This window comes from Ciconia boyciana, chromosome 19 (genome assembly GCF_034638445.1).
Source record: "Ciconia boyciana chromosome 19, ASM3463844v1, whole genome shotgun sequence".
Taxonomy (NCBI): domain Eukaryota; kingdom Metazoa; phylum Chordata; class Aves; order Ciconiiformes; family Ciconiidae; genus Ciconia; species Ciconia boyciana.
Genome location: NC_132952.1, coordinates 1013610 through 1033088, shown reverse-complemented (window position 1 = coordinate 1033088; position 19479 = coordinate 1013610). Strand labels below are relative to the sequence as shown.

The following is a 19479-nucleotide window of genomic DNA, read 5'->3' as shown; positions in this document are numbered from 1 at the left end:
GAGGGCCATATGGGGACAGCAGGGGCATGGGGCAGTATGGGGAACACAGGGCGGGCATAGGGGCTAGGGGGGCACCGGGGGCAGGGGGGTACGGGGTCTGCAGGGGCCCAGGGCCTACAGGGGTCTATAGGGACCCAGGGTCTATAGGGCCCCCGCTGGGTGCGGCTGGCCGGGTGCCGGGGGCCAGGCGCCCCCAAGGCCACGGTTAATGGTTAAACCCCCCCGCGCCCCCTCCCGCGCCCAGCTGGGTGCCAGGTGCCCGTTCCCAGGGGCGCCCTTGGGTGCCCCGATACCGGGGGGCGATTTAAGGCCGGCGGCCGCCCCCGTGCGCCCTGACCGAGCCGGGACCGCGATGCTGGGCCTCCTCCTGCTGCTGGCGGCCGGCGGTAAGGTGTCCCCGAGCCGCCCCCCCCCCCCGTGTCCCTAACCTCGGGTGGGGTGACGGGTGCCCGGTGGGTGACGGGTGCCTTGCCCCCCAGGCAGCCGGGCCGCGGCGCCGCCGGACTCGCGGGTGGTCAACGGGGAGGATGCTGCACCCTATAGCTGGCCCTGGCAGGTGCGTGGCAGGGGGGTCGGGCGGGGGGCGGCACCCGTGGGTGCCGTGGCACCCACTGGTGTCCCCGCAGATCTCGCTGCAGTACGAGCGGGACGGCACCTTCCGCCACACCTGCGGGGGCACCCTCATCGCGCCCGACTGGGCGATGACGGCCGCACACTGCATCTCGTGAGGGACCCCCGAGACCCCCGGCGGGTGCTGGGGCAGGCGGGGAGCTGGGGGGCAGGGTGCGGGAGGGGCGCAGGAGGGGCGCAGGGTGCAAGGGGGGGCGCAGGAGGGGTGCGGGGCGGGGTGCGGGGCGCAGGGATGGGTGTAGGGGGTGCAGGGCGCAGGGGGTGCGGGGGTGCAGGGCGCAGGGGGGTGCAGGGATGGGTGCAAGGGGGTGCAGGGTGCAGGGAGGGTGCAGGGGGTGCAGGGTGCATGGGGGGTGCAGGGAGGGTGCAGGGGGTGCAGGGTGCAGGGGGATGCGGGGGTGCAGGGCGCAGGGGGTGCAGGGATGGGTGCAGGGGGTGCAGGGTGCAGGGGGTGGAGGGAGGGTGCAGGGGGTGCAGGGTGCATGGGGGGTGGAGGGATGGGTGCAGGGGGTGCAGGGTGCATGGGGGGGTGCAGGGGGTGCAGAGCAGTTGCAGGGTGCAGGGAGGGTGCAGGGGGTGCAGGGTGCATGGGGGGTGCAGGGATGGGTGCAGGGTGGTGCAGGGTGCAGGGGGTGCAGGGGGTGCAGGGGGTGCAGGGTGCATGGGGGGGTGCAGGGAGGGTGCAGGGGGTGCAGGGTGCAGGGGGTGCAGGGGGTGCAGAGTAGTTGCAGGGTGCAGGGAGGGTGCAGGGGGTGCAGGGATGGGTGCAGGGGGTGCAGGGTGCAGGGGGTGCAGGGATGGGTGCAGGGGGGTGCAGGGTGCATCGAGATTGTGCAGGGTGCAGGAATGGGTGCATGGAAGAGATGGGGGTGCAGGGGGGTGTAGGGTGCAGGGATGGGTGCAGGGGGGTGCAGGGTGTAGGGCGGGGTGCAGGGTGCCAAATGGGTGCAGGGCAGGGTGCAGGGGTGGGTGCGTGGAGGGGATGGAGGTGGGGGGGGGCGCATGGAGGTTGTGCTGGGTGCAGGGTGGGTGCAGGGGTGACGTACAGTGCCGGATGGGTGCACGGGGGGTGCAGGGTGCACGGGGGGTGCCGGGTGCAGGGAGGGCTGCAGGAGGGCTGCAGCGTCCCCTGATGTCCCCGTCCCCCGGGCAGCTCCACGCTCACCTACCAGGTGGTGCTGGGCGAGTACGACATGGGTGCCCGGGAGGGCCCCGAGCAGCGCATCCCCGTGGCCCCCGCCAACATCTTCGTCCACCCCAAATGGCGAAGCTCCTGCGTGGCCTGCGGGTGAGCGGGGTCCCGGGGGGGGGGACTGGGGACATTGTGTGTCCCCCCCGGACCCCCCCGTGACACGTGTCCCCGCGTGGCAGCAATGACATCGCCCTGCTGAAGCTGCAGCGCCCGGCGGTGCTCAACACCCAGGTGCAGGTGGGGCGGCTGCCACCCCCGGGCACCGTCCTGCCCGACGGGTACCACTGCTACCTGAGCGGCTGGGGACGGCTGGCCAGTGCGTGCCGGGGGACACGGGGGGATGGATGGGGGGTGGAAGGGGCATGGAAGGGGAGGTGGAGGGGGAAACGGAGGGGGAGATGGAAGGGGAAACAGAAGGGGAGATGGAAGGGGCATGGAAGGGGAGGTGGAAGGGGAGATGGAAGGGGAGATGGAAGGGGCATGGATGGGGAGATGGAAGGGGAAATGGAAGGGGAGATGGAAGGGGAGATGGAAAAGGAGATGGAAGGGGAAATGGAAAAGGAGATGGAAGGGGAGATGGAAGGGGAAATGGAAGGGGGAAACGGAAGGGGAGATGGAAGGGGAGGTGGAAGGGGAGATGGAAGGGGAGGTGGAAGGGAGGTGGAAGGGGAGATGGAAGGGAGGTGAAGGGGAGATGGAAGGGGAAATGGAAGGGGAGATGGAAGGGGAGGTGGAAGGGGAGGTGGAAGGGGAAATGGAAGGGGAGATGGAAGGGGAGATGGAAGGGAGATGGAAGGGGAAATGGAAAAGGAGATGGAAGGGGAGATGGAAGGGGCATGGATGGGGAGATGGAAGGGGGAAATGGAAGGGGAAACGGAAGGGAGATGGAAGGGGAGATGGAAGGGGAGATGGAAGGGGAGGTGGAAGGGGAGGTGAAGGGGAGATGGAAGGGGAAATGGAAGGGGGAGATGGAAGGGAGATGGAAAAGGAGATGGAAGGGGGAAATGGAAAAGGAGATGGAAGGGGAGATGGAAGGGAGGTGGAAGGGGAGGTGGAAGGGGAGGTGGAAGGGAGATGGAAGGGGAGATGGAAGGGGAGATGGAAAAGGAGATGGAAGGGAAATGGAAAAGGAGATGGAAGGGGAGATGGAAGGGGAAATGGAAGGGAAACGGAAGGGGAGATGGAAGGGGAGGTGGAAGGGGAGATGGAAGGGGAGGTGGAAGGGAGGTGGAAGGGGAGATGGAAGGGGAGGTGAAGGGGAGATGGAAGGGAAATGGAAGGGGAGATGGAAGGGGAGGTGGAAGGGGAGGTGGAAGGGGAAATGGAAGGGGAGATGGAAGGGGAGATGGAAGGGGAAATGGAAAAGGAGATGGAAGGGGACATGGAAGGCGCATGGATGGGGAGATGGAAGGGGAAATGGAAGGGGAAACGGAAGGGGAGATGGAAGGGGAGATGGAAGGGGAGATGGAAGGGGAGGTGGAAGGGGAGGTGAAGGGGAGATGGAAGGGGAAATGGAAGGGGAGATGGAAGGGGAGATGGAAAAGGAGATGGAAGGGGAAATGGAAAAGGAGATGGAAGGGGAGATGGAAGGGGAGGTGGAAGGGGAGATGGAAGGGGAGGTGAAGGGGAGATGGAAGGGGAAATGGAAGGGGAGATGGAAGGGGAGGTGGAAGGGGAAATGGAAGGGGAGATGGAAGGGGAGATGGAAGGGGAAATGGAAGGGGAAATGGAAAAGGAGATGGAAGGGGAGATGGAAGGGGAAACGGAAGGGGAGATGGAAGGGGAGATGGAAGGGGAGATGGAAGGGGAGGTGAAGGGGAGATGGAAGGGGAGGTGGAAGCGGAGGTGGAAGGGGAGGTGGAAGGGGAAATGGAAGGGGAGATGGAAGGGGAGATGGAAAAGGAGATGGAAGGGGAAATGGAAAAGGAGATGGAAGGGGAGATAGAAGGGGAGGTGGAAGGGGAGGTGGAAGGGGAGATGGAAGGGGAGATGGAGTGATGGAGAAGGGATGGAGGAATGAATGGAGGGATGAATGGCTGGGGAGATGGAGGGAAGGCTTGAAGGATGCAGGGATGGATGGATGGATGGCTGTGGGCTGGACAGATGGATGGACGTGGAGTGGACAGACACATGGATGGATGAGGGATAGATGGATGGATGGATGGATGGATGAGTGGACGGATGGACGGATGAATGGATGGATGGACAGACGGATGGCCGCGGACGGTCAGGGCCACCAGGCAGGACACGGGGCGCAGCCCCCGCTCCGGCCCCGCTAACGCCGGGTTGGCAGCGGGGGGGCCGCTGCCGGAGCGGCTGCAGCAGGCGCTGCTGCCCGTGGTGGCCTACGAGCGCTGCAGCCAGCCCGACTGGTGGGGCGTCCTCGCCATCCGCCACACCATGATCTGCGCCGGCGGTGCCGAGAAGGCCGGCTGCAACGTGAGTGCCGCGCCGTGCCGGGGCGGGGGGGAGAGACACCGGGACCCCCCTGGTGCTGAACCCCCCCCCCCCCTCCTGTGCCCCAGGGCGACTCGGGGGGTCCCCTGAACTGCCGGGCGGCCGACGGGCACTGGGAGGTGCACGGCATCGCCAGCTTCGTCTCGGGGCTGGGCTGCAACGCGCCCAAGAAGCCAACGGTCTTCACCCGCGTCTCCGCCTTCGAGGACTGGATCGCCGAGGTGGGGACGGGCGTGGGGGCGAGGTGGGGTGCCAGGGTGCTGGGGTGCCAGGGTGCTGGGGCGCTTGGGTGCCATGGTGCCGTGGTGCTGGGTGTCAGAGTGCTGGGGCACCAGGGTACCAGGGTGCCACGGAGCCGGGGTGCCAGGGTGCCAGGGGAATGGGGTGCCGGGGTGCTGGGGTGCCAGGGTGCTGGTGTGCCACGACACTGGGGTGCCAGGGCGCTGGGGTGCTTGGGTGCCATGGTGCCGGGGTACCGGGGCGCTGGGGTGCCGGGGTGCTGGGGCACCAGGGTACCAGGGCGCCGGGGTGCCAGGCTGCCGCACTCCCCCTGAGCGGCTTCTCCCTTCCAGACCATGATCTGGAACTGAGCGCGGCGGCGGCGGCGACGTCCTGGCGTGGCATCGGGCAAATAAACCCACAGCTCTGGCACCACGCGTGTCCCTGTGCTGCGGCGTGGGCACGCGTGCGGGGTGGCCGGCACGCGGGGGCGGCTCGGTTGCTGGCGGAAGGCACCGGTAGAGCAGGCGTGGGGAGCACCCGGAGGTGGCCGGGTACCACAGGGACGGGCACCCAGAGACACCCAGAGACCACAGGGACAGGCACCCAGAGGTGCCCAGACACCACGGAGATGGGCACCCAGGGACACTCCAGTGCCACAGGGACGGTTTGCCCCGAGGAGCCATGACGCCACGGGGATGGGCACCCGCCAGTGCCCAGATACCATGGGCATGGACACCCAAAGACACCCAGGTGCCACAGGGACAAGCACCCCGAGGTGCCCTGAAGCCATGGGGATGGGCACCGTGAGGCACCGTGATGCCGAAGGGACAAGCACCCCAAGGCGCCTTGATGCCACAGGGATGGGCCCCCTGAGGTGCCCTGAGGACACGGGGATGGCCTCAGCCGTGTGCCGTGATGCCACGGTGATGGGCACCCAGTGACGTCCTGTCACCATGGGGATGGGCCCCCCCCGAGGTGCCCCGAGGCCCCAGGGATGGCCCCCTCCAGGCGCCCCAGGGCCAGCGGCCATGGCTGTGGCTCTCTCCCACCGCCTCCTGCCCTCCCGGCCTGGCCGTCGCTTCGCAACCGCTGCCGCCGGCGCGTGACCGGCGAACAAAGAGCCCTTTCACCGGCGACCCCACCACGGCCAGCACCCCGAGACCCCCAGCCGGGGCTCCTCAGGTCCCCCCAGCCCCACCCAGGCACCCCGCGGGGACGGGGGCTGCAAGCACCCCCCAGTTCCCCCGGGGATCCGGGTGGAAAATTCCTGCCGTGGGGCGCCGGGGCTGTATAAGTTTTATTGGCCCCTTGTCACCGTGTCCCGGGGGACCTTTGCTCTCCCCGCGGTGGCCCGGCATCGCCACCATCGTCCGCCAGTGCCGCCCCGGCGCGCCGTGGCCCCGCTGCTATCGCGGGCCCTTTGCTCGGGGATGGGGGGGTTGAGGCCACCCCAACTCGTGACACCCTTGCATAAGTGGGTGCCGCCCGCCAGAGGCCCTGGGGGGGGACGGGGGGACCTAACCCGGCGGCGCTCGGCTGAGCCAGCCGTTTCTTATCGGCACGGGGAGGGGGGGCACCGGCTGTGGCCCCCCGCGGCGCCGGCGACGTGAATCGGCGGTGATACGGCACGGGGTTGGGCACGGTGGTGTCGTGCCCGAGGGTGGCAGTGGGCACAGAGGGAGCGGGGGCGTGGTGGTGCCGGGTGCTGTGGGCACGGCATGGGTGCTACGAGCATGGCATGGGTGCTGTGAACATGGCATGGGTGCCGTGAGCACGGCATGGGTGCTACGAGCATGACATGGGTGCTGTGAGCACGGCATGGGTGCCGTGAGACTGGCATGGGTGCTGTGAGATTGGTATGGGTGCTACGAGCATGGCATGGGTGCTGTGAGCATGGCATGGGTGCTGTGAGCACGGCATGGGTGCCGTGAGACTGGTATGGGTGCTGTGAGCATGGCATGGGTGCCGTGAGACTGGCATGGGTGCTGTGAGATTGGTATGGGTGCTACGAGCATGGCATGGGTGCTGTGAGCACGGCATGGCTGCCGTGAGACTGGTATGGGTGCTGCGAGATTGGTATGGGTGCTACAAGCATGGCATGGGTGCTGTGAACATGGCATGGGTGCCGTGAGACTGGTATGGGTGCTACGAGCATGGCATGGGTGCTACGAGCATGGCATGGGTGCCGTGAGACTGGTATGGGTGCCGTGAGACTGGTATGGGTGCTGCGAGATTGGTATGGGTGCTACAAGCATGGCATGGGTGCTATGAGCCGGGCATGGTGGCGTGGGTCTGGCATGGGTGCTGTGAGCCTGGCACAGGTGGGTGCAGCCCTTGTGCAGGTGCTACAAAGCATGGCAGGGGTGCTGCAAAGCGCGGTACGGATGCTGTGAACCCGCCATGGGTGCCGTGAACCCGCCATGGGTGCCACAAGCCCGATGCGGGCGGCGCAAGCCTGGCGTGCGTGCCGCGAGCCTGGTGTGCGTGCCGCGAGCCTGGTGTGGGCGGCGCAGACCTGGTGTGGGTGGTTGGAGCCTGGCACGGGTGCCGAGAGCCTGCTAAGGGCGCTACAAGGCTGGCGAGGGTGCTGCGAGCGTGGCGCAGGTGCTCCACACCTGGCATGGGTGTCGCAAGCCTGGTAGGGGTGCCGCGAGCCCCGCACGCACGCTTGCGAGCCTGGCATCGGTGCCGCGAGCCTGGCACGGGTACTTCGAGCCTGGCACGGGTGCTGTGAACCTGGCACGGGGCCTTTGAGCCTGGCACGGGTGCCGTGAGCCTGGCACGGCCGCCCGGGCCCCCCCCGGGGCAGCTCCTCCCTCGCCGGCAGTGCCAGCTGCCTCCGAAAACCCCTGTGTCCTCTGGCCGGACCCACCCCCAGCGGGGTGACTCAGCCGGCGAAGCCTTTCCTTATATAACGCGGTGTCCGTGCCGGGCAAGCGCCCGCCGAGCCGCCCCTGCCTCAGTTTCCCCTTGCCGGGGCGTCACCGCCGCCACCACCGCCGCAGCCATGTGGATGGTGTCACCGCCCGTCGGTAAGTGTCAGCTCGACGCCGCGATGCTGCTCGACCCCTTCGCAAGGCGTCTCCCCCCCCCCCTCCAAAATCACCGTTTTGGGGGGTTTAGCGGAAAAATAAGGGTCATTGGCTGAGCGCCGCGCGCTCGGCCCTGCGAATTGGGGTAGAAAAGCATAAAAACAGTAAAGCAGCCCCCCAAAATAGTTTAATTCCACACCTCCTCCGGCTGAACCCCCTTTGTCCCTCAGCTCTGGGGGTTCCGAGACCCCCCCGGGGGGCACAAGCCCCCCGTAACACACACGGGGTCACCCGGGAAGAGCCAAAACTGCCTTTTTTTCCCCCCAGAAATAGTAATAAAAAGCACCAGCAGCGGTGCGGGGCTGAGGAGATCCTTCCCGCCCCAGCCCTTTGCTTTTGGGGCTAGAAATGCCAAGAATAGGCAAGTTTGAGTGCCACGGCGATGCCTGGGTATTGTGACGCTTGCTGGCACCAGAGCCGGTGCGGCGGCAGCACCGGTAACTCTCCCCGGGAGCCTGATCCTGCACGGTGCTGGGGAGGGTAGGGATGGTGACAGCGAGCCCCCAAAATCACCGTTTTTTGCCCCTTTTCGTCTTTGGAGACTCCGAAACACACTGGCTTAGCCCCAGCCAAGGAAAAGCAGGAGGGGACGGCGCAGGGCACGTGCTCAGCCCCCCAAAAAAACACCGGATCCGGTCAAATCCAAGGCAGCGGAGCGACCATCCCGGCAGATCGGGGGGGATTTTCCATCCCCGGCCGCCCGGCTCAGCCCGTACTGGTGGCGTGGGGCGCAGTGTCCAAAGGTCACCGGTGGCAGTGGCCGCATCCGTCCCGCTGCCGGCACGCGGAGCCACCGACGCCAGCAGGATTCCCCAAACCAGGAATATATTTTAATTCCTTGCTACCGAGGTGGTTTTTGTTTGGTTGGTTTTTTTACACCTCGGGAGCCGTTTTCGGTGGCGTTTTGGCACCGGGACGGTGATGAGTTGGCCCGGGCTCAGCCGGGAGCGGGTAACGGGGGGCGGCGAGGGGCGGGGGTGGCTCGTGTTTTGCTCTGACGTGCTGTTTTCTTTCAGATGAAGGATCTCACCAGCTTGCCTGGCTTTGGGACCACGGCAAAGGCAGGGTGCAAAGCCCACTAGTAGGACATGACCCTTAAACTCTTTCTCTAAAGCTTAGCCCTATAGGTATATAAGATCAATAGAGCTTAAAACCGGGGTTGGCTTTTAGTCTAAGCTTGGGTTTGGATTTCTTTTTCTTTTTTTATTTTTTTTTGCAGTTCTTTTATTGGTTTATTTGGTTTTACTTTCGCCTCCGGCGGGTAGATAAGAAGCAGGGCTGGCAAAAAGAATCCCGCCACTTGCTAAAAGGCTTTTGGGTGCTTCGGTTTGAGGAGGGGAACAGCCAGCAAGGCTCCCGCCGTCGGCAGCACCCCCCAAAACCTCCTCCAGCCCCTTCCCAGCACTGGAGGCGGGGGGGGGGGGGGCTGCGGGGGCTTTGCCCCCCCTCCCCAGCACCGACCTGCTGCCTCGGGGGGGTTTAAATCACTCCCCGGTTGGAAAGCGGCCGTCGGTTCTGCCCTTCACTGGCCGCCTCGGCGGGTTGCAGGTATTTTCCAGTCCACGAAGAAGCTGTTCCTGAGCGAGCGAGCGGGCCGGGGTCGGACGCTGGAGTTCATCCGGAAAAACGCTGCTAACGGGCTCTCCGTGGCCAATCTGGTGGCGGGGCTCTCCTCCGTCCTCTGCAGCCTCAATAGGTGAGGAAAAAGGGGAAATGGGGTGAAACGGGAGGGGGTCGCAAAGGGGGGGTCACCCCGTTTTTGCCCTCTCCATCCTCCCCAGGCAACACCACCACTCGTGCTGGCTGCTGCTGGTGGGGTTTCTGCTCGATCTGGCTGACGGAGCTGTTGCCCGACAGCTCGACGCCTGCTCGGCGCTGGGTGAGTCTGTCCCGCCGCCCCGGGAGCCCACTGCCGGGCCCTCCCTGCCCCCCTACCCCTCTGGCAGCTGCCCGCTCGCTGCCCGCAGGTGCCAAACTGGATGATTTCGCCGACTTCACCACCTTCGGGCTGGCCACGGCTCTGCTGCTGCAGCCGCAGGGCGTCCTGGACGGGCTGCTGGCCATCGCCTACGTGATGGCCGTATTCGCTCGCCTGTGCTTCTTCTCCAGTGGTAAGCCGAGCATTTTGGAGGGCATCGGGGGGGTTTGGGGGTGATTTCCCCCCGCCCCGGCTGAACGCCTGGCACCCAGCAGGGATCCCCTTCACCTACCGGGGGCTGCCCTGTCCCTACGCCTCCTCGCTGCTGGCGGGCACCTTCCTGCTGACGGGGGGTAACGTCACCCTGCTGCGCGTCACCGCCATCGTCATGATCCTCTTCATGGTGGATCGGGGTTTCTACCCCCACGACAAGGTGCTGGAGTCCCAGCTCTGGAAGAAAGTGGTTTACGCCGGAGGTAAGGACAGGGACAAAATCAAGGGGGGGGGTAAGTAAACCCACCGAGGCGGCGGCAGAAGAGGAAGGAGCAGATCCCAAAGGGTTTTCCCCGTCCGCAGGGGTGGCAGCCGTCCTCTTCTCACCAGCGCTGGTGGCTTCCGTCTACTGCCTCGCCTGGTCGATGTCCTACATCATCTTCCCCTTCGCCGTCTGGAGCTGCAAAGCCTAACCCCTGCCTTCGCCTAACGCCTAGTAAAGCCTTCCTCTTCCTCCTCGCTCTCGGGTGCCGCCTCCTCCACCGAGATCTCCCTTCGCTCTTGTAACCGCGGCAGCCGAATCCCAGCCGCGGTGGGAGCCTGTTTAGAAAAGAAAAGAGAAATAATTGAGCGGTAGGAAAGGCTCCGCTTCGGGGGAGCCCCAAAATACCCTCCCCGCACCCTGTCCCTCACAGGGGGGATGAGTGAACCCCCGTCCCCCACTACAAGAACAACAGCCCCACTCCAGAGACCCCCAAACCCTTCCCCGTGCAGGGGAACGTGAAATTTAGGGATCGCCGCCACTGTACATCATTAATTTATTACGAGGGAGAGGTTTACACCCCCAAAATCCTGACTGTAACGAGGCAGCCCCCTCCCCAGGGGGAGGAAGCCGCCGATCAAATCTCCAGAGGGTTTCTGAAACCCAATTCACCGGCAGTGTTTTGGTATTTATTATTTTACTCGTCGCTGTAGGGAAATAATCTCTCTAATGTGTTTTATTTTTCCCTCCCTCTTGGTGTTTGCTCGCTGGGGCGTGGGAGGGAGGTGGAAGGGCAAAGCGAGATTTGAAGCCGGCGATCCGAATTCTCTGGAAAGCCGGAGGATGCCGGACGATGGCGGTGGCTGGAAAGCGGAGGGCGTGTGGGTGGAGGAAGGAAGCGAAGGTCAAACCTCGCGCCGAGCGGTGGAGAGAAACACTCGGGGTCCCCGGGGAGGCTCCCGCAGCGCCAGCAGCTGCGAGAGCTGGACGCGGCCCCTGCCGTATCCCCCCCATGGCCGAATCCAGGCACCGGGAGGGCAGGACCGTTCCCCTTGGCAGGGAACCGGCGGGCCGAGGTCTTGCTCGGCGTGAGGAGGGCCGGACCTGGCGGCCAGTGGCTGCAGCTGCTCTGGCGCCCGACCCCAGTCCAGCCTCCCCCACGCCATTCCCAGCCGGCACCGGGCCGGACCGGAGCCGCCAGCGCCGCTGAGGGACCAGGAGCCGGAGAAACGTGGAACCACCACAGATTTTATTTAAAAAAAAAAAGCAGTTATTTGGTAATAAATAACAAAGCCGTTAGAAAAAGGGACAGGCAGCAGATGGGGGGGTCCGGGGTCGTTTGGGGGGGCCACGCACGCCACCTCACTCGCCAGAGGCCTGCATCTGCTTGCAGAAGGAGTCGAACTGCTGCTGCTCCAGCTCCGTCATCACTCGGTTGAGGGCATAAATCTGCACGGGGAGGGGGGAGAAAGAGGTGATGGGGGGATTCGGCCCCAGTGTTGCCATCGTCCCCACACCCCCCCCCCGTCACTCACCTCCGCCCTCTGCCTCTGCTTCAGCTCCTGCTGGGCTGATTTCTGCTTGGCCTTCTCCAGGCGAGCCGCCGGCTCCCGGGGCTTCGGCCTCTCCTTCCGCCCCCCCCCACTCGGCTCCATGGCTGGAGCGGGGGGGGTGTCACCCCCGGGCCCCCCACTCCCCCTTCTGCCAGCCCCACGGACAGCTGTCCCGTGTGTAGCCCCGGCTCCACAGCCCCCGGGCCCGCAGCCCTACCCCTGCCCCACGGCCCCCCCGGCCAGCCCAGCGTCCCACAGCGGCCTCCACAGACACCCTGGGCCCAGAGGCGCCCCCCACACCCCCAGCGGCACCCTGAGCCCCACGGGCTCCTCCCCATAACACCCCACACCTCCCCCAGCTCCCTCAGCTGCCCCATCTCCACACGCTCCACCCCACAGCCCCCCCCGGCCCCACAACGCCCTATAGGTCCCACAGCCACCCGTGCCCCACAACCCCCCCTCCAACCCACAGCCCCACTGCCCCCATGAACCGCAGCCCCCCGCCCCACAGACACCCCTGTCCCACAGCCCCCGCCCCACAACCCCTCTCCATCCCCACAGCCCCCACGAACCGCAGCCCAGCCCCGCAGACACCCGTGCCCCACAGGTCCCCGCAGCCCCCCGGCTGCCGCAGCCCCTCAGTGCCCCTCCATGCCCCGCCCCAGCCCCACAGCCCCCGGGTCCCCTCAGCGGCCCCCCACCCCCTCCCGGTACCGGCGGGGCCGTGCCCGGGGCAAGATGGCGGCGGGGGCGCGCCTCTGCCCGGCCTGCGGCGCACGCGCGGACGTGCCGCCGGCGCAGGGGCTGCCCCCAGCGCGCATGCGCGAGCCGCCACCGCCGCGCGCTCAAGCGGGGCCGGCAAGAGGGCGGGGGTGGCAGCAGCGCCCCCTGGCGGGCGGGAGGGGACCCGCGGGGGGCGGTGCCCCCCTTTCCCCCCGCTGCCCCTATATAACCCACCCCTATACATCGCACCCCGGTACAGCCCACCCCTATATAGCCCTGCCCCCGGAGAGCCCACCCCCTATACAGCCCCCCCTATATATTACATCCCCTGTATAGCCCAACCCTGTATATATCAGACCCCCTATATAGCCCACCCCCTATACAGCCCGACACACGCGCAGGGCCCTACAGCACAGCCCCGCTCTCCACATCATGTCCCCCTATATACATATACCTCACGCACCCCAGCCCATCCACGTGGCACGGCCCCATAGGCAGCATCCCCTATATGGGAACCGCTCCTATACGTAGGCAGCATCCCCTATACGGGCCCCTCCTCATCACCCTGGCGTCCCCGGGGCTGTGACAGCGTGGCACAGCATGGCATGGTACACCACGGCACCGTGCAGCCCGTATGGTGTGGCACAGCATGGCGCAGTACAGCACAGCGTGGCACACCACGGCACGGTGCGATATGTACAGCACGGTGCAGAACGTATGGCGTGGCACAGCACGGCGCGGCATGGCACGGTGCAGTACACGTGGCCTGGCACGGCACAGTGCAGTGTATATAGCACGGCAGACCCTGGTGCACCACAGTATGGTGCAGTACGTATGGCGTGGCACAGCACGGAGCACAACGGCACAGTGCCGTACATATGGCGTGGCATGGTACGTATGGCATGGCACAGCACGGAGCACAACAGCACAGTGCCGTACATGTGGCGTGGCACAGCACGGTGCACAACGCCAGGGCACGGTGCAGTGCATATGGCACGGCGCGGTATGTACGGCGTGGCACAGCACGGTGCGCGACGCCGCGGCACGGTACATATGGCACGGCACGGTATGTACGGCGTGGCACAGCACGGTGCACGACGGCACGGCACAGTACAGACGGCACGGGACACCACGGCCCGGCGCAGTACCTGCGGCGTGGCAGGCCATGGTGCCCCCCGTCCCGGCGCACCCCCCGCCCAGGGTGCTCCACCACCCAGCCCCTTCTCTCCAAATCCGTTTATTGCAGCAGCCCGGCCCCCCCCCCCCCCCCCGCACCGGGACCCTCCTGGAAGCACAGGACAGAGAGAAGGGGGAAAGGCCAGATCCTGCCCCGTGCCGGGGGCAGTTCCTGGGGCAGGACCAGCCCAAACCTCCACCAAACAGCGGGAAAACACCCGGGGGGGGACACATGCCGAACCCCGGGGGCCACATCCCCCCGTTAGATGCGAACGGTGTTGATCCGGAGGGGCTGGACGTTCTTGCCGTTGGCGTGGCTCTGCCCGGGGCTAAAGTAAGAGCAGAGCTTGCCGGGAAACCTCTCCCGGAAGGTGTAGAGCCAGGACATGTCGTCGGCGTTGTAGAAGATGAGAAGCCCCTTGTCGTAGTCCAGGAAGACCCCCACCTTCTCCAACTTGCTCTTGACATTGAGCCGGGTCCAGGGCTCGGTGCAGGCGCTGTACTGGTTACCGTCGTGCATGACGATGCAATAAAAACCTCGGCTGGGTTGAATTTGGATGCTACCCTTGCGGGTGACGGCTTCGTGGGCCAAACCGATCATCCACTGGGTCTTCTCGGAGACCACCACCTCCCAGTAGTGGACCCCGCCGCCGAACGCCTCCGAACCCAAGACCGAGACCTCCACGTCGAAGCGTTTCGGGGAGTCCTGCAGCGGTTGGGGGTGCAGGTTGCCGTACGCCACGATGGTGCAGTCGTCGGAGAGGATCAGGCGGTGGTGAGCAGTGCCGGGGTCCAGCGTCAGGGCTGCCGGCACTGGGGGGGGACGGGACACGGGGACAAGGGGGGACAAGCGTCAACGCAGCCCCCAGACCCAGCGCAGGTGGCTCTGCCCCACCGGTTTGCAAACTACTGCGGCGCAGAGGTCACTGGTGTGTCCTCACCCCTCACCAGTGCGGCCCCATCCCTCACCAGTGATGTCCCCGTCCCCGTCCTTCACTGCTGTGACCCTGTCCCTCACGGGCACGTCCCCGTCCCCATCCCTCACCAGCGCGTCCCCATCCCTCGCTGGTGATGTCCCCGTCCCCATCCCTCACCAGCGCGTCCCCATCCCTCACCAGTGATGTCCCCGTCCCTGTCCTTCACTGGTGTGACCCTGTCCCTCACGGGCACATCCCTGTCCCCATCCCTCACCAGCGTGTCCCCATCCCTTGCTGGTGATGTCCCCATCCCTTGCCAGTGACGTCCCCATCCCCATCCCTCTCCAGCATGACCCTATCCCTTGCCAGTGACGTCCCCGTCCCTGTCCCTCTCCAGCATGACCCTGTCCCTCGCCAGTGACGTCCCTGTCCCTATCCCTCTCCGGCACGTCCCCGTCCCTCGCCAGGAACCCCCCGATCCCGCAGCCAGCTCATCCCCGCGCCTCTCACCAGGATGGATATCCTGGAAAAGGGATTTCCAGATGGTGTACTGCAGCGGCCCCATGTATTTGGAGGTGGGAAAGTCCTCGTAGGTCAGGTTGGTCTCGTGGATCTTCCCCTTCAGCCTGCGAAGGGGAGATGATGGAGAAGGGGGGGACGACATAGGGGACCCCGGTGTCACTCCAGTGTCACCCACCTCTCGGAAAGGGAAGCGACGCCGGCTAAAAAGACGTGTTTGTCGGCTTCGGCCAAGCGCTCCTGGAGGATCTGGCTGCCCTCCTGCACCTTGCGGAGCTGCTGGCTGTAGCGTTGGATCTTCTGCTCGATGTCGGTCAGCGTCCGCGCCGTGTCCGCCTCCAGCTCCTCCAGCATCGCCTTCTGCCGCTCCCGCAGCAGCCGGTGCAGCCGCTCGAAAGCCTCCCCGATAGTCACCCGCAGGCTCTTGGCTGAGGACTTTTGGGGTGCAGGTGGGCGTCAGGACCCCCCAAACCTGCCCCAACCCCTCCATGAACCCATAATTCCCAAAATAAACCCCTACGGCCCCGTTAACTCAAACAATTCCAGATGCTCCGAGCATCCAAGGATGGATATTTGACCCCACATCCCTACAGAAAACCTAAAAAACCCCCGTTGCTGGTGGGAATGGAGAGAAAATTGAACCTCGCTGGAAGCTGAATCCCTGAGCAAGGAGAAGGAGATGAATATAAAATAAAAATTAATTTAAAAGATAAATAAAAGCAGCCCTGAAGGAAATAAAAGAGGGATGAGCCACCTCACGGGTGGCTTTGTCAACCTGCCAGCGGCTTTTGGAGTACCGGAGAAGGAAAAAAATGGGGCAGATCCATGAAACTGGGGGGTCTGGGGTCTTTGGAGGTCCCAAAGTCAGGTCGGCGAGGCTTGGGGCTGGGGTGCTATCGGGGGGCACAGCCACGTCCCCGCTCGTACCTTGGTCTCGGCCAGCTGCCGTTTGAGGAGGTGCAGGGCTTCGGTGTGGCCGCGCTCGCTCTCCTGCAGCCCCTGGAGCTGCTCCTTCAGCTCCCGCTGCAAGACGGGGAGGAGAAAAACCCATAAAATAGGGGATTTGGGGAAAAAAGGGATCCCAGCAGGCAGCTTTCCTGCCAAAACCCAGCTCGTGGGGTACGAGGGTCATGGGAAAGGGGGTGCAGGGGGTGGCAGGGGCATGGTCGGTCCCTGCCGGCACGGGGGTCCCATCCCGGGCAGAGCTGGGGGGCGGGTAATGGCTTGGGGGGGTCCTACTTGGGGGCAGCTCAGCAGATCCATGGGGGTGCGTGGCTGTCTGGTTTGGGGGTCCCAAAGGACCCCCAGTGTGGACAGACAGACAGATGGGCAAGGGGGAATCCCACGGGGGCAGATGCACAAGAACATGTGGATTAATGGACGGACAGACAGACGGGAGGAAGCCACGGGGCTGACCCCAATGGGGACAGAAAGGGTGCAGGGGCAGACAGACGGGAGCCAACACCGAGGCAAGAGGGGACAGACGGACAAAGGAGCTCAGAGGAGCAGCCCAGGGCAGGGGATCCTGGAGGGATGATGCTTCATGGCCAGGACGGGATGGAAGGATGGACGGAGGGACGGATGGACCCACCTGCAGCTCCTCGAAAGCATCGTCCACGTTGGTGACCTGGTGCTGCTCGTGCATGGCGGGTTCGTCGCAGAAGAAGCAGACGACGGCGCGGTCGGTGAGGCAGAAGAGCTTGACCTTCTCGTGGTCCTTGCAGGGGAAGGGGCTGCGCTGGGCGCCCAGGATGGCGTCCAAAGGGAAGGCGCTGTAACGCTCCACGATGTTGGCCAGCTTGAGGCTGGGGGCCAGGGTGGGTTCGGCGAAGGTTCGGCGACACTCGGGGCAGTCGCGGGTGCCCTGGGGCTCCTGGCGCACCCAGTGCTCGGTGATGCACCGGCGGCAGAAGTAGTGCTCGCAGCCGAAGCTCACCGGGTCCTGGTAGATGCTCAGGCAGATGGAGCAGAGCAGCTCGTCCTTCAGGCTGCAAGCCATGGCTCGGGGCTGGGGGCAGACGGTAAAGGGGGCCCTGGAGCGGGGGAGAGCTTGGGGGCGGGGAATGGGGGGCCTGGGTGTGAGGCTGCTAATGAGGGGGGCTGGGGAGGGGGATGGAATGGGGAGGAATTGGGGGTCAGGCGGCAATGGGGGGGAGCTGGGAGGGTTGCAATGGGGAGGAACTGGGGGGTCAGGTGGCAATGGGGGGCTGGGGCGGTGGCAGTGGGGGGCCGGGGGTGAAGCTGATATGAGGGGCCTGAGGGTGTAACGGGGGGCTGGGGGTGAAGATGATATGGGGGAGCGGGAGGGGCTGTAATGGGGGGGACAGAGGGGGAAACTGATATGGGGGAGCCCGGGGGTGGGGGCTGCAACGAGGGCACCCAGGGGAGCGGCTGCAATGGGGGGGCCGGGGTTGAGGCTGCCGGGAAGCTGCAACGGGGGGACCCGGGTTCGAGACCGCCCCCCCCGCTCCCGGCAGGACCCGGGTTCGAGACCGCTCCCTGCTCCGCGCCCCACCAAGACCCCGGGTTCGAGGCCGCCCGCCGCCTCCCCCAGCCGCCGGCGCCCGCTGCCCTCACCCAGCCGGTGCCGGTGCCGGTGCCGGTGCCCGGGGAGGGGGGAGCGATCCCGCCGCCGCCTCACAGCGCGCCCCGCCGCGACGGGCGGGGGGTGGGCGAGGAGGAGGGGGCGGGGCCGCGCGGCACTTCCTGCCTCCCCCCCCGCAGCCACGGTGGTGCCGCCCCCGCCCCATTGTCCCCCGCGCGGCGCGGCCCACCGGCGCGCACCACCGCCCGCCCGCGGGGGGGGGGGGGGCGCTTAAAGGGGCCGCGGCGCCGCTTGCGGGGGGGGCGTTTAAAGGGGCCGCGGCGCTGGGACGGCCCCGGAGCCGCTCCCCGGGCTCCGCCGGCTGCTCCAGCCCGGCCCCCGGCCGCGCAGCCCCCGCTCTGCGCCCGCCTCCCGCGGCACCTCCACCCGTGTCCCGTCCCCTCCAGCCGTCCGTCCAGCCGCCACCCGCTCGCCCTCCCAGCCCTCGGTCCGTTCTTCTGTCCCTCTGTCTGTCCATCTGTCCACCCGTCCCTCAGTCCCCCGGCCAGCCATCTCCCCGTCCGTCCCTTAATCCCTCCATCCATCCGTTTGTCCATCCATGCTTCCATCCCTCTGTCCCCCTGTCCCTCCATCTGTCTGTCCCCTCCATCTGTCCATCCTTCCGTCCCTCCGTCCATCCTGCCATCCTTCTGTCCCTCTGTCCCTCCATCTGTCCATCCCTCTGTCCCTCCATCCCTCCGTCCCTCTGTCTGTCCATCTGTCCAGCCCCCAGCTTTCTGCGCCCACCAGCGCTGCCCCCATCCCACCCCCCTGGCAGAGCAACAGGGGACCCATGGGGACAAGGGACAGGGGACACCACGGGTGACACTGGCACAGGTACTGCTGAGAAAACACCACTTCCCCCCCCAGTTTTACCAATTTGGCCAAAAATCACCTTGAGAGGAGTTTTGGGTGATGAGCTCGCACCGTCCCCTCCTGTGTCACCGTGACGCTTGGCCGTGGTGGGACCTACGGGGACCTATGGGGACCTATGGGACCTATGGGGACCGGTGGGCTTTGCCAGCACCAGCTGCCCCACGGCAGTGCCAGCCACCCCACAGCAGTGCCAGCCACCCCACGGCAGTGCCAGCTGCCCCACAGCAACGCCGGCTGCCCCACAGCGAGACTTCCCCCCAAAAAGAACCCGGGGAACCCTGGGGACCCGTCCGGTCCCCCCTCGAGGACCGAGCAAGGCAGAGGATGGGTCCCCCCAACCCCGGGGCAGGAGGGGGCCGGCGGGCCGGGGCCCAGGGGTCTGGGGCCGGGAAGATGGAGGGGACGCACGCACACACACGCGATGCCCGGGGGGTTAAGCTGCATATTTCGGAGGCGGCGTGAACGCCTGGCCGGGAGCCAAGGGGAACAAGCGCCTCGGCTTTCGCTGCCGAATCGCCCCGCTCCGGCTGCCGGCACCCCCCTTTCCTCCATGCCCCCCCCCCCCAGCACAACCCGGGTATCCCCCCATATCCTTTCCCTTCCTTTTGGGAAATAACCACCCGCTTTGTTCCGCTTCCCGACAGGCCCGAAAAGCTTGGAAAAAGCCAAAAAAAAAACCCAAAAAACCCCACATGGGTTTGTTTTTTTCTGCTTGTTTTTCTGCATTAGGAATTCAGGTCTTGTCTCCCCTCCGGGACCCACCGGGGACCGAGGAACGGCTGAAATTAAATCATCAAAGAGCCGCGCCGGCGAGCGGGGATGGGGCCGGCTTGGCCGCGCACTCGTTTTGCCAGAGAAAAGAAAAACCTTTTTTCACCCCAAATCCAGCCCTGCTCATATTCAGGGCCGGGGGGTCCCTTCGCGGCTCGTTAACAGGTTATTATTTAATTTGTATCCCAAGCGGGTGGCCGAGATGCCCGGGAAATTTGGGTGACGGAGAGCATCGTCCCGCTGGACCACGTGGCGGTCAGCCCGGATTGCCGATGCTCATCCCGGCGGCTCGTTAGGCAATGAAGGGAAACCACGGGGCGGGTGTGTTTGGGCAAACAGGGAAATTAATCCCAGTTAATTAGTAAATTGGCTTT

General features: G+C 65.7%; 4 protein-coding genes across 5 annotated transcripts; 2 read left to right on the top strand and 2 right to left on the bottom strand.

The window, feature by feature from the left end:
* Positions 1-208: 208 nt before the first annotated feature.
* Positions 209-4858, top strand: CELA3B (chymotrypsin like elastase 3B). Its single transcript, XM_072884299.1, has 8 exons — positions 209-386; positions 480-556; positions 627-724; positions 1784-1918; positions 2002-2138; positions 4116-4261; positions 4348-4523; positions 4852-4858. Exons 1-8 carry the CDS (start codon positions 209-211, stop codon positions 4856-4858), a joined length of 954 nt encoding a protein of 317 aa, XP_072740400.1.
* Positions 4859-7508: 2650 nt separating this feature from the next.
* TMEM269 (transmembrane protein 269) lies at positions 7509-10221 on the top strand. The gene is given in 6 exon segments (XM_072884298.1): positions 7509-7533; positions 9097-9289; positions 9375-9472; positions 9561-9704; positions 9787-9987; positions 10088-10221. Coding segments are annotated over 6 exon segments (795 nt in total).
* Positions 10222-11214: 993 nt separating this feature from the next.
* Positions 11215-12423, bottom strand: SVBP (small vasohibin binding protein). The gene is made up of 3 exons (XM_072883977.1): positions 12254-12423; positions 11522-11643; positions 11215-11435 (listed from the first exon to the last, which is right to left on the bottom strand). The coding sequence occupies exons 2-3, from the start codon at positions 11639-11641 to the stop codon at positions 11349-11351; spliced, it is 207 nt and encodes a 68-aa protein (XP_072740078.1). The 5' UTR covers positions 11642-11643; positions 12254-12423; the 3' UTR covers positions 11215-11348.
* Positions 12424-13528: 1105 nt separating this feature from the next.
* TRIM62 (tripartite motif containing 62) lies at positions 13529-17584 on the bottom strand. Of its 2 annotated transcripts, XM_072883939.1 has the most exons (6): positions 17452-17584; positions 16466-16882; positions 15802-15897; positions 15053-15309; positions 14866-14981; positions 13529-14251 (listed from the first exon to the last, which is right to left on the bottom strand). In XM_072883939.1, exons 2-6 carry the CDS (start codon positions 16871-16873, stop codon positions 13701-13703), a joined length of 1428 nt encoding a protein of 475 aa, XP_072740040.1. In that variant the 5' UTR covers positions 16874-16882; positions 17452-17584; the 3' UTR covers positions 13529-13700. The 2 variants fall into 2 exon arrangements, with proteins under 2 accessions (XP_072740040.1, XP_072740041.1); XM_072883940.1 differs by lacking the exon at positions 17452-17584 and having other exon boundaries at positions 16466-16897.
* Positions 17585-19479: the final 1895 nt, after the last annotated feature.

What these genes read in the sequence shown, in the direction of transcription:
- TRIM62 (XM_072883939.1), bottom strand. Translation starts at nt 16,873, where the DNA reads ATGGCTTGCAGCCTGAAGGACGAGCTGCTCTGCTCCATCTGCCTGAGC. An exon ending in ATGCTTTCGAGGAGCTGCAG is followed by an intron (nt 15,898 to 16,465) that starts GTGGGTCCATCC and finishes CCCGTCTTGCAG; the next exon opens with CGGGAGCTGAAGGAGCAGCT. An exon ending in GGCAGCTGGCCGAGACCAAG is followed by an intron (nt 15,310 to 15,801) that starts GTACGAGCGGGG and finishes GCACCCCAAAAG; the next exon opens with TCCTCAGCCAAGAGCCTGCG.
- CELA3B (XM_072884299.1), top strand. Translation starts at nt 209, where the DNA reads ATGGTTAAACCCCCCCGCGCCCCCTCCCGCGCCCAGCTGGGTGCCAGG. An exon ending in CCTGCTGCTGGCGGCCGGCG is followed by an intron (nt 387 to 479) that starts GTAAGGTGTCCC and finishes CTTGCCCCCCAG; the next exon opens with GCAGCCGGGCCGCGGCGCCG. An exon ending in ACGGCCGCACACTGCATCTC is followed by an intron (nt 725 to 1,783) that starts GTGAGGGACCCC and finishes TCCCCCGGGCAG; the next exon opens with CTCCACGCTCACCTACCAGG.
- SVBP (XM_072883977.1), bottom strand. Translation starts at nt 11,641, where the DNA reads ATGGAGCCGAGTGGGGGGGGGCGGAAGGAGAGGCCGAAGCCCCGGGAG. An exon ending in AGCAGAGGCAGAGGGCGGAG is followed by an intron (nt 11,436 to 11,521) that starts GTGAGTGACGGG and finishes CTCCCCGTGCAG; the next exon opens with ATTTATGCCCTCAACCGAGT.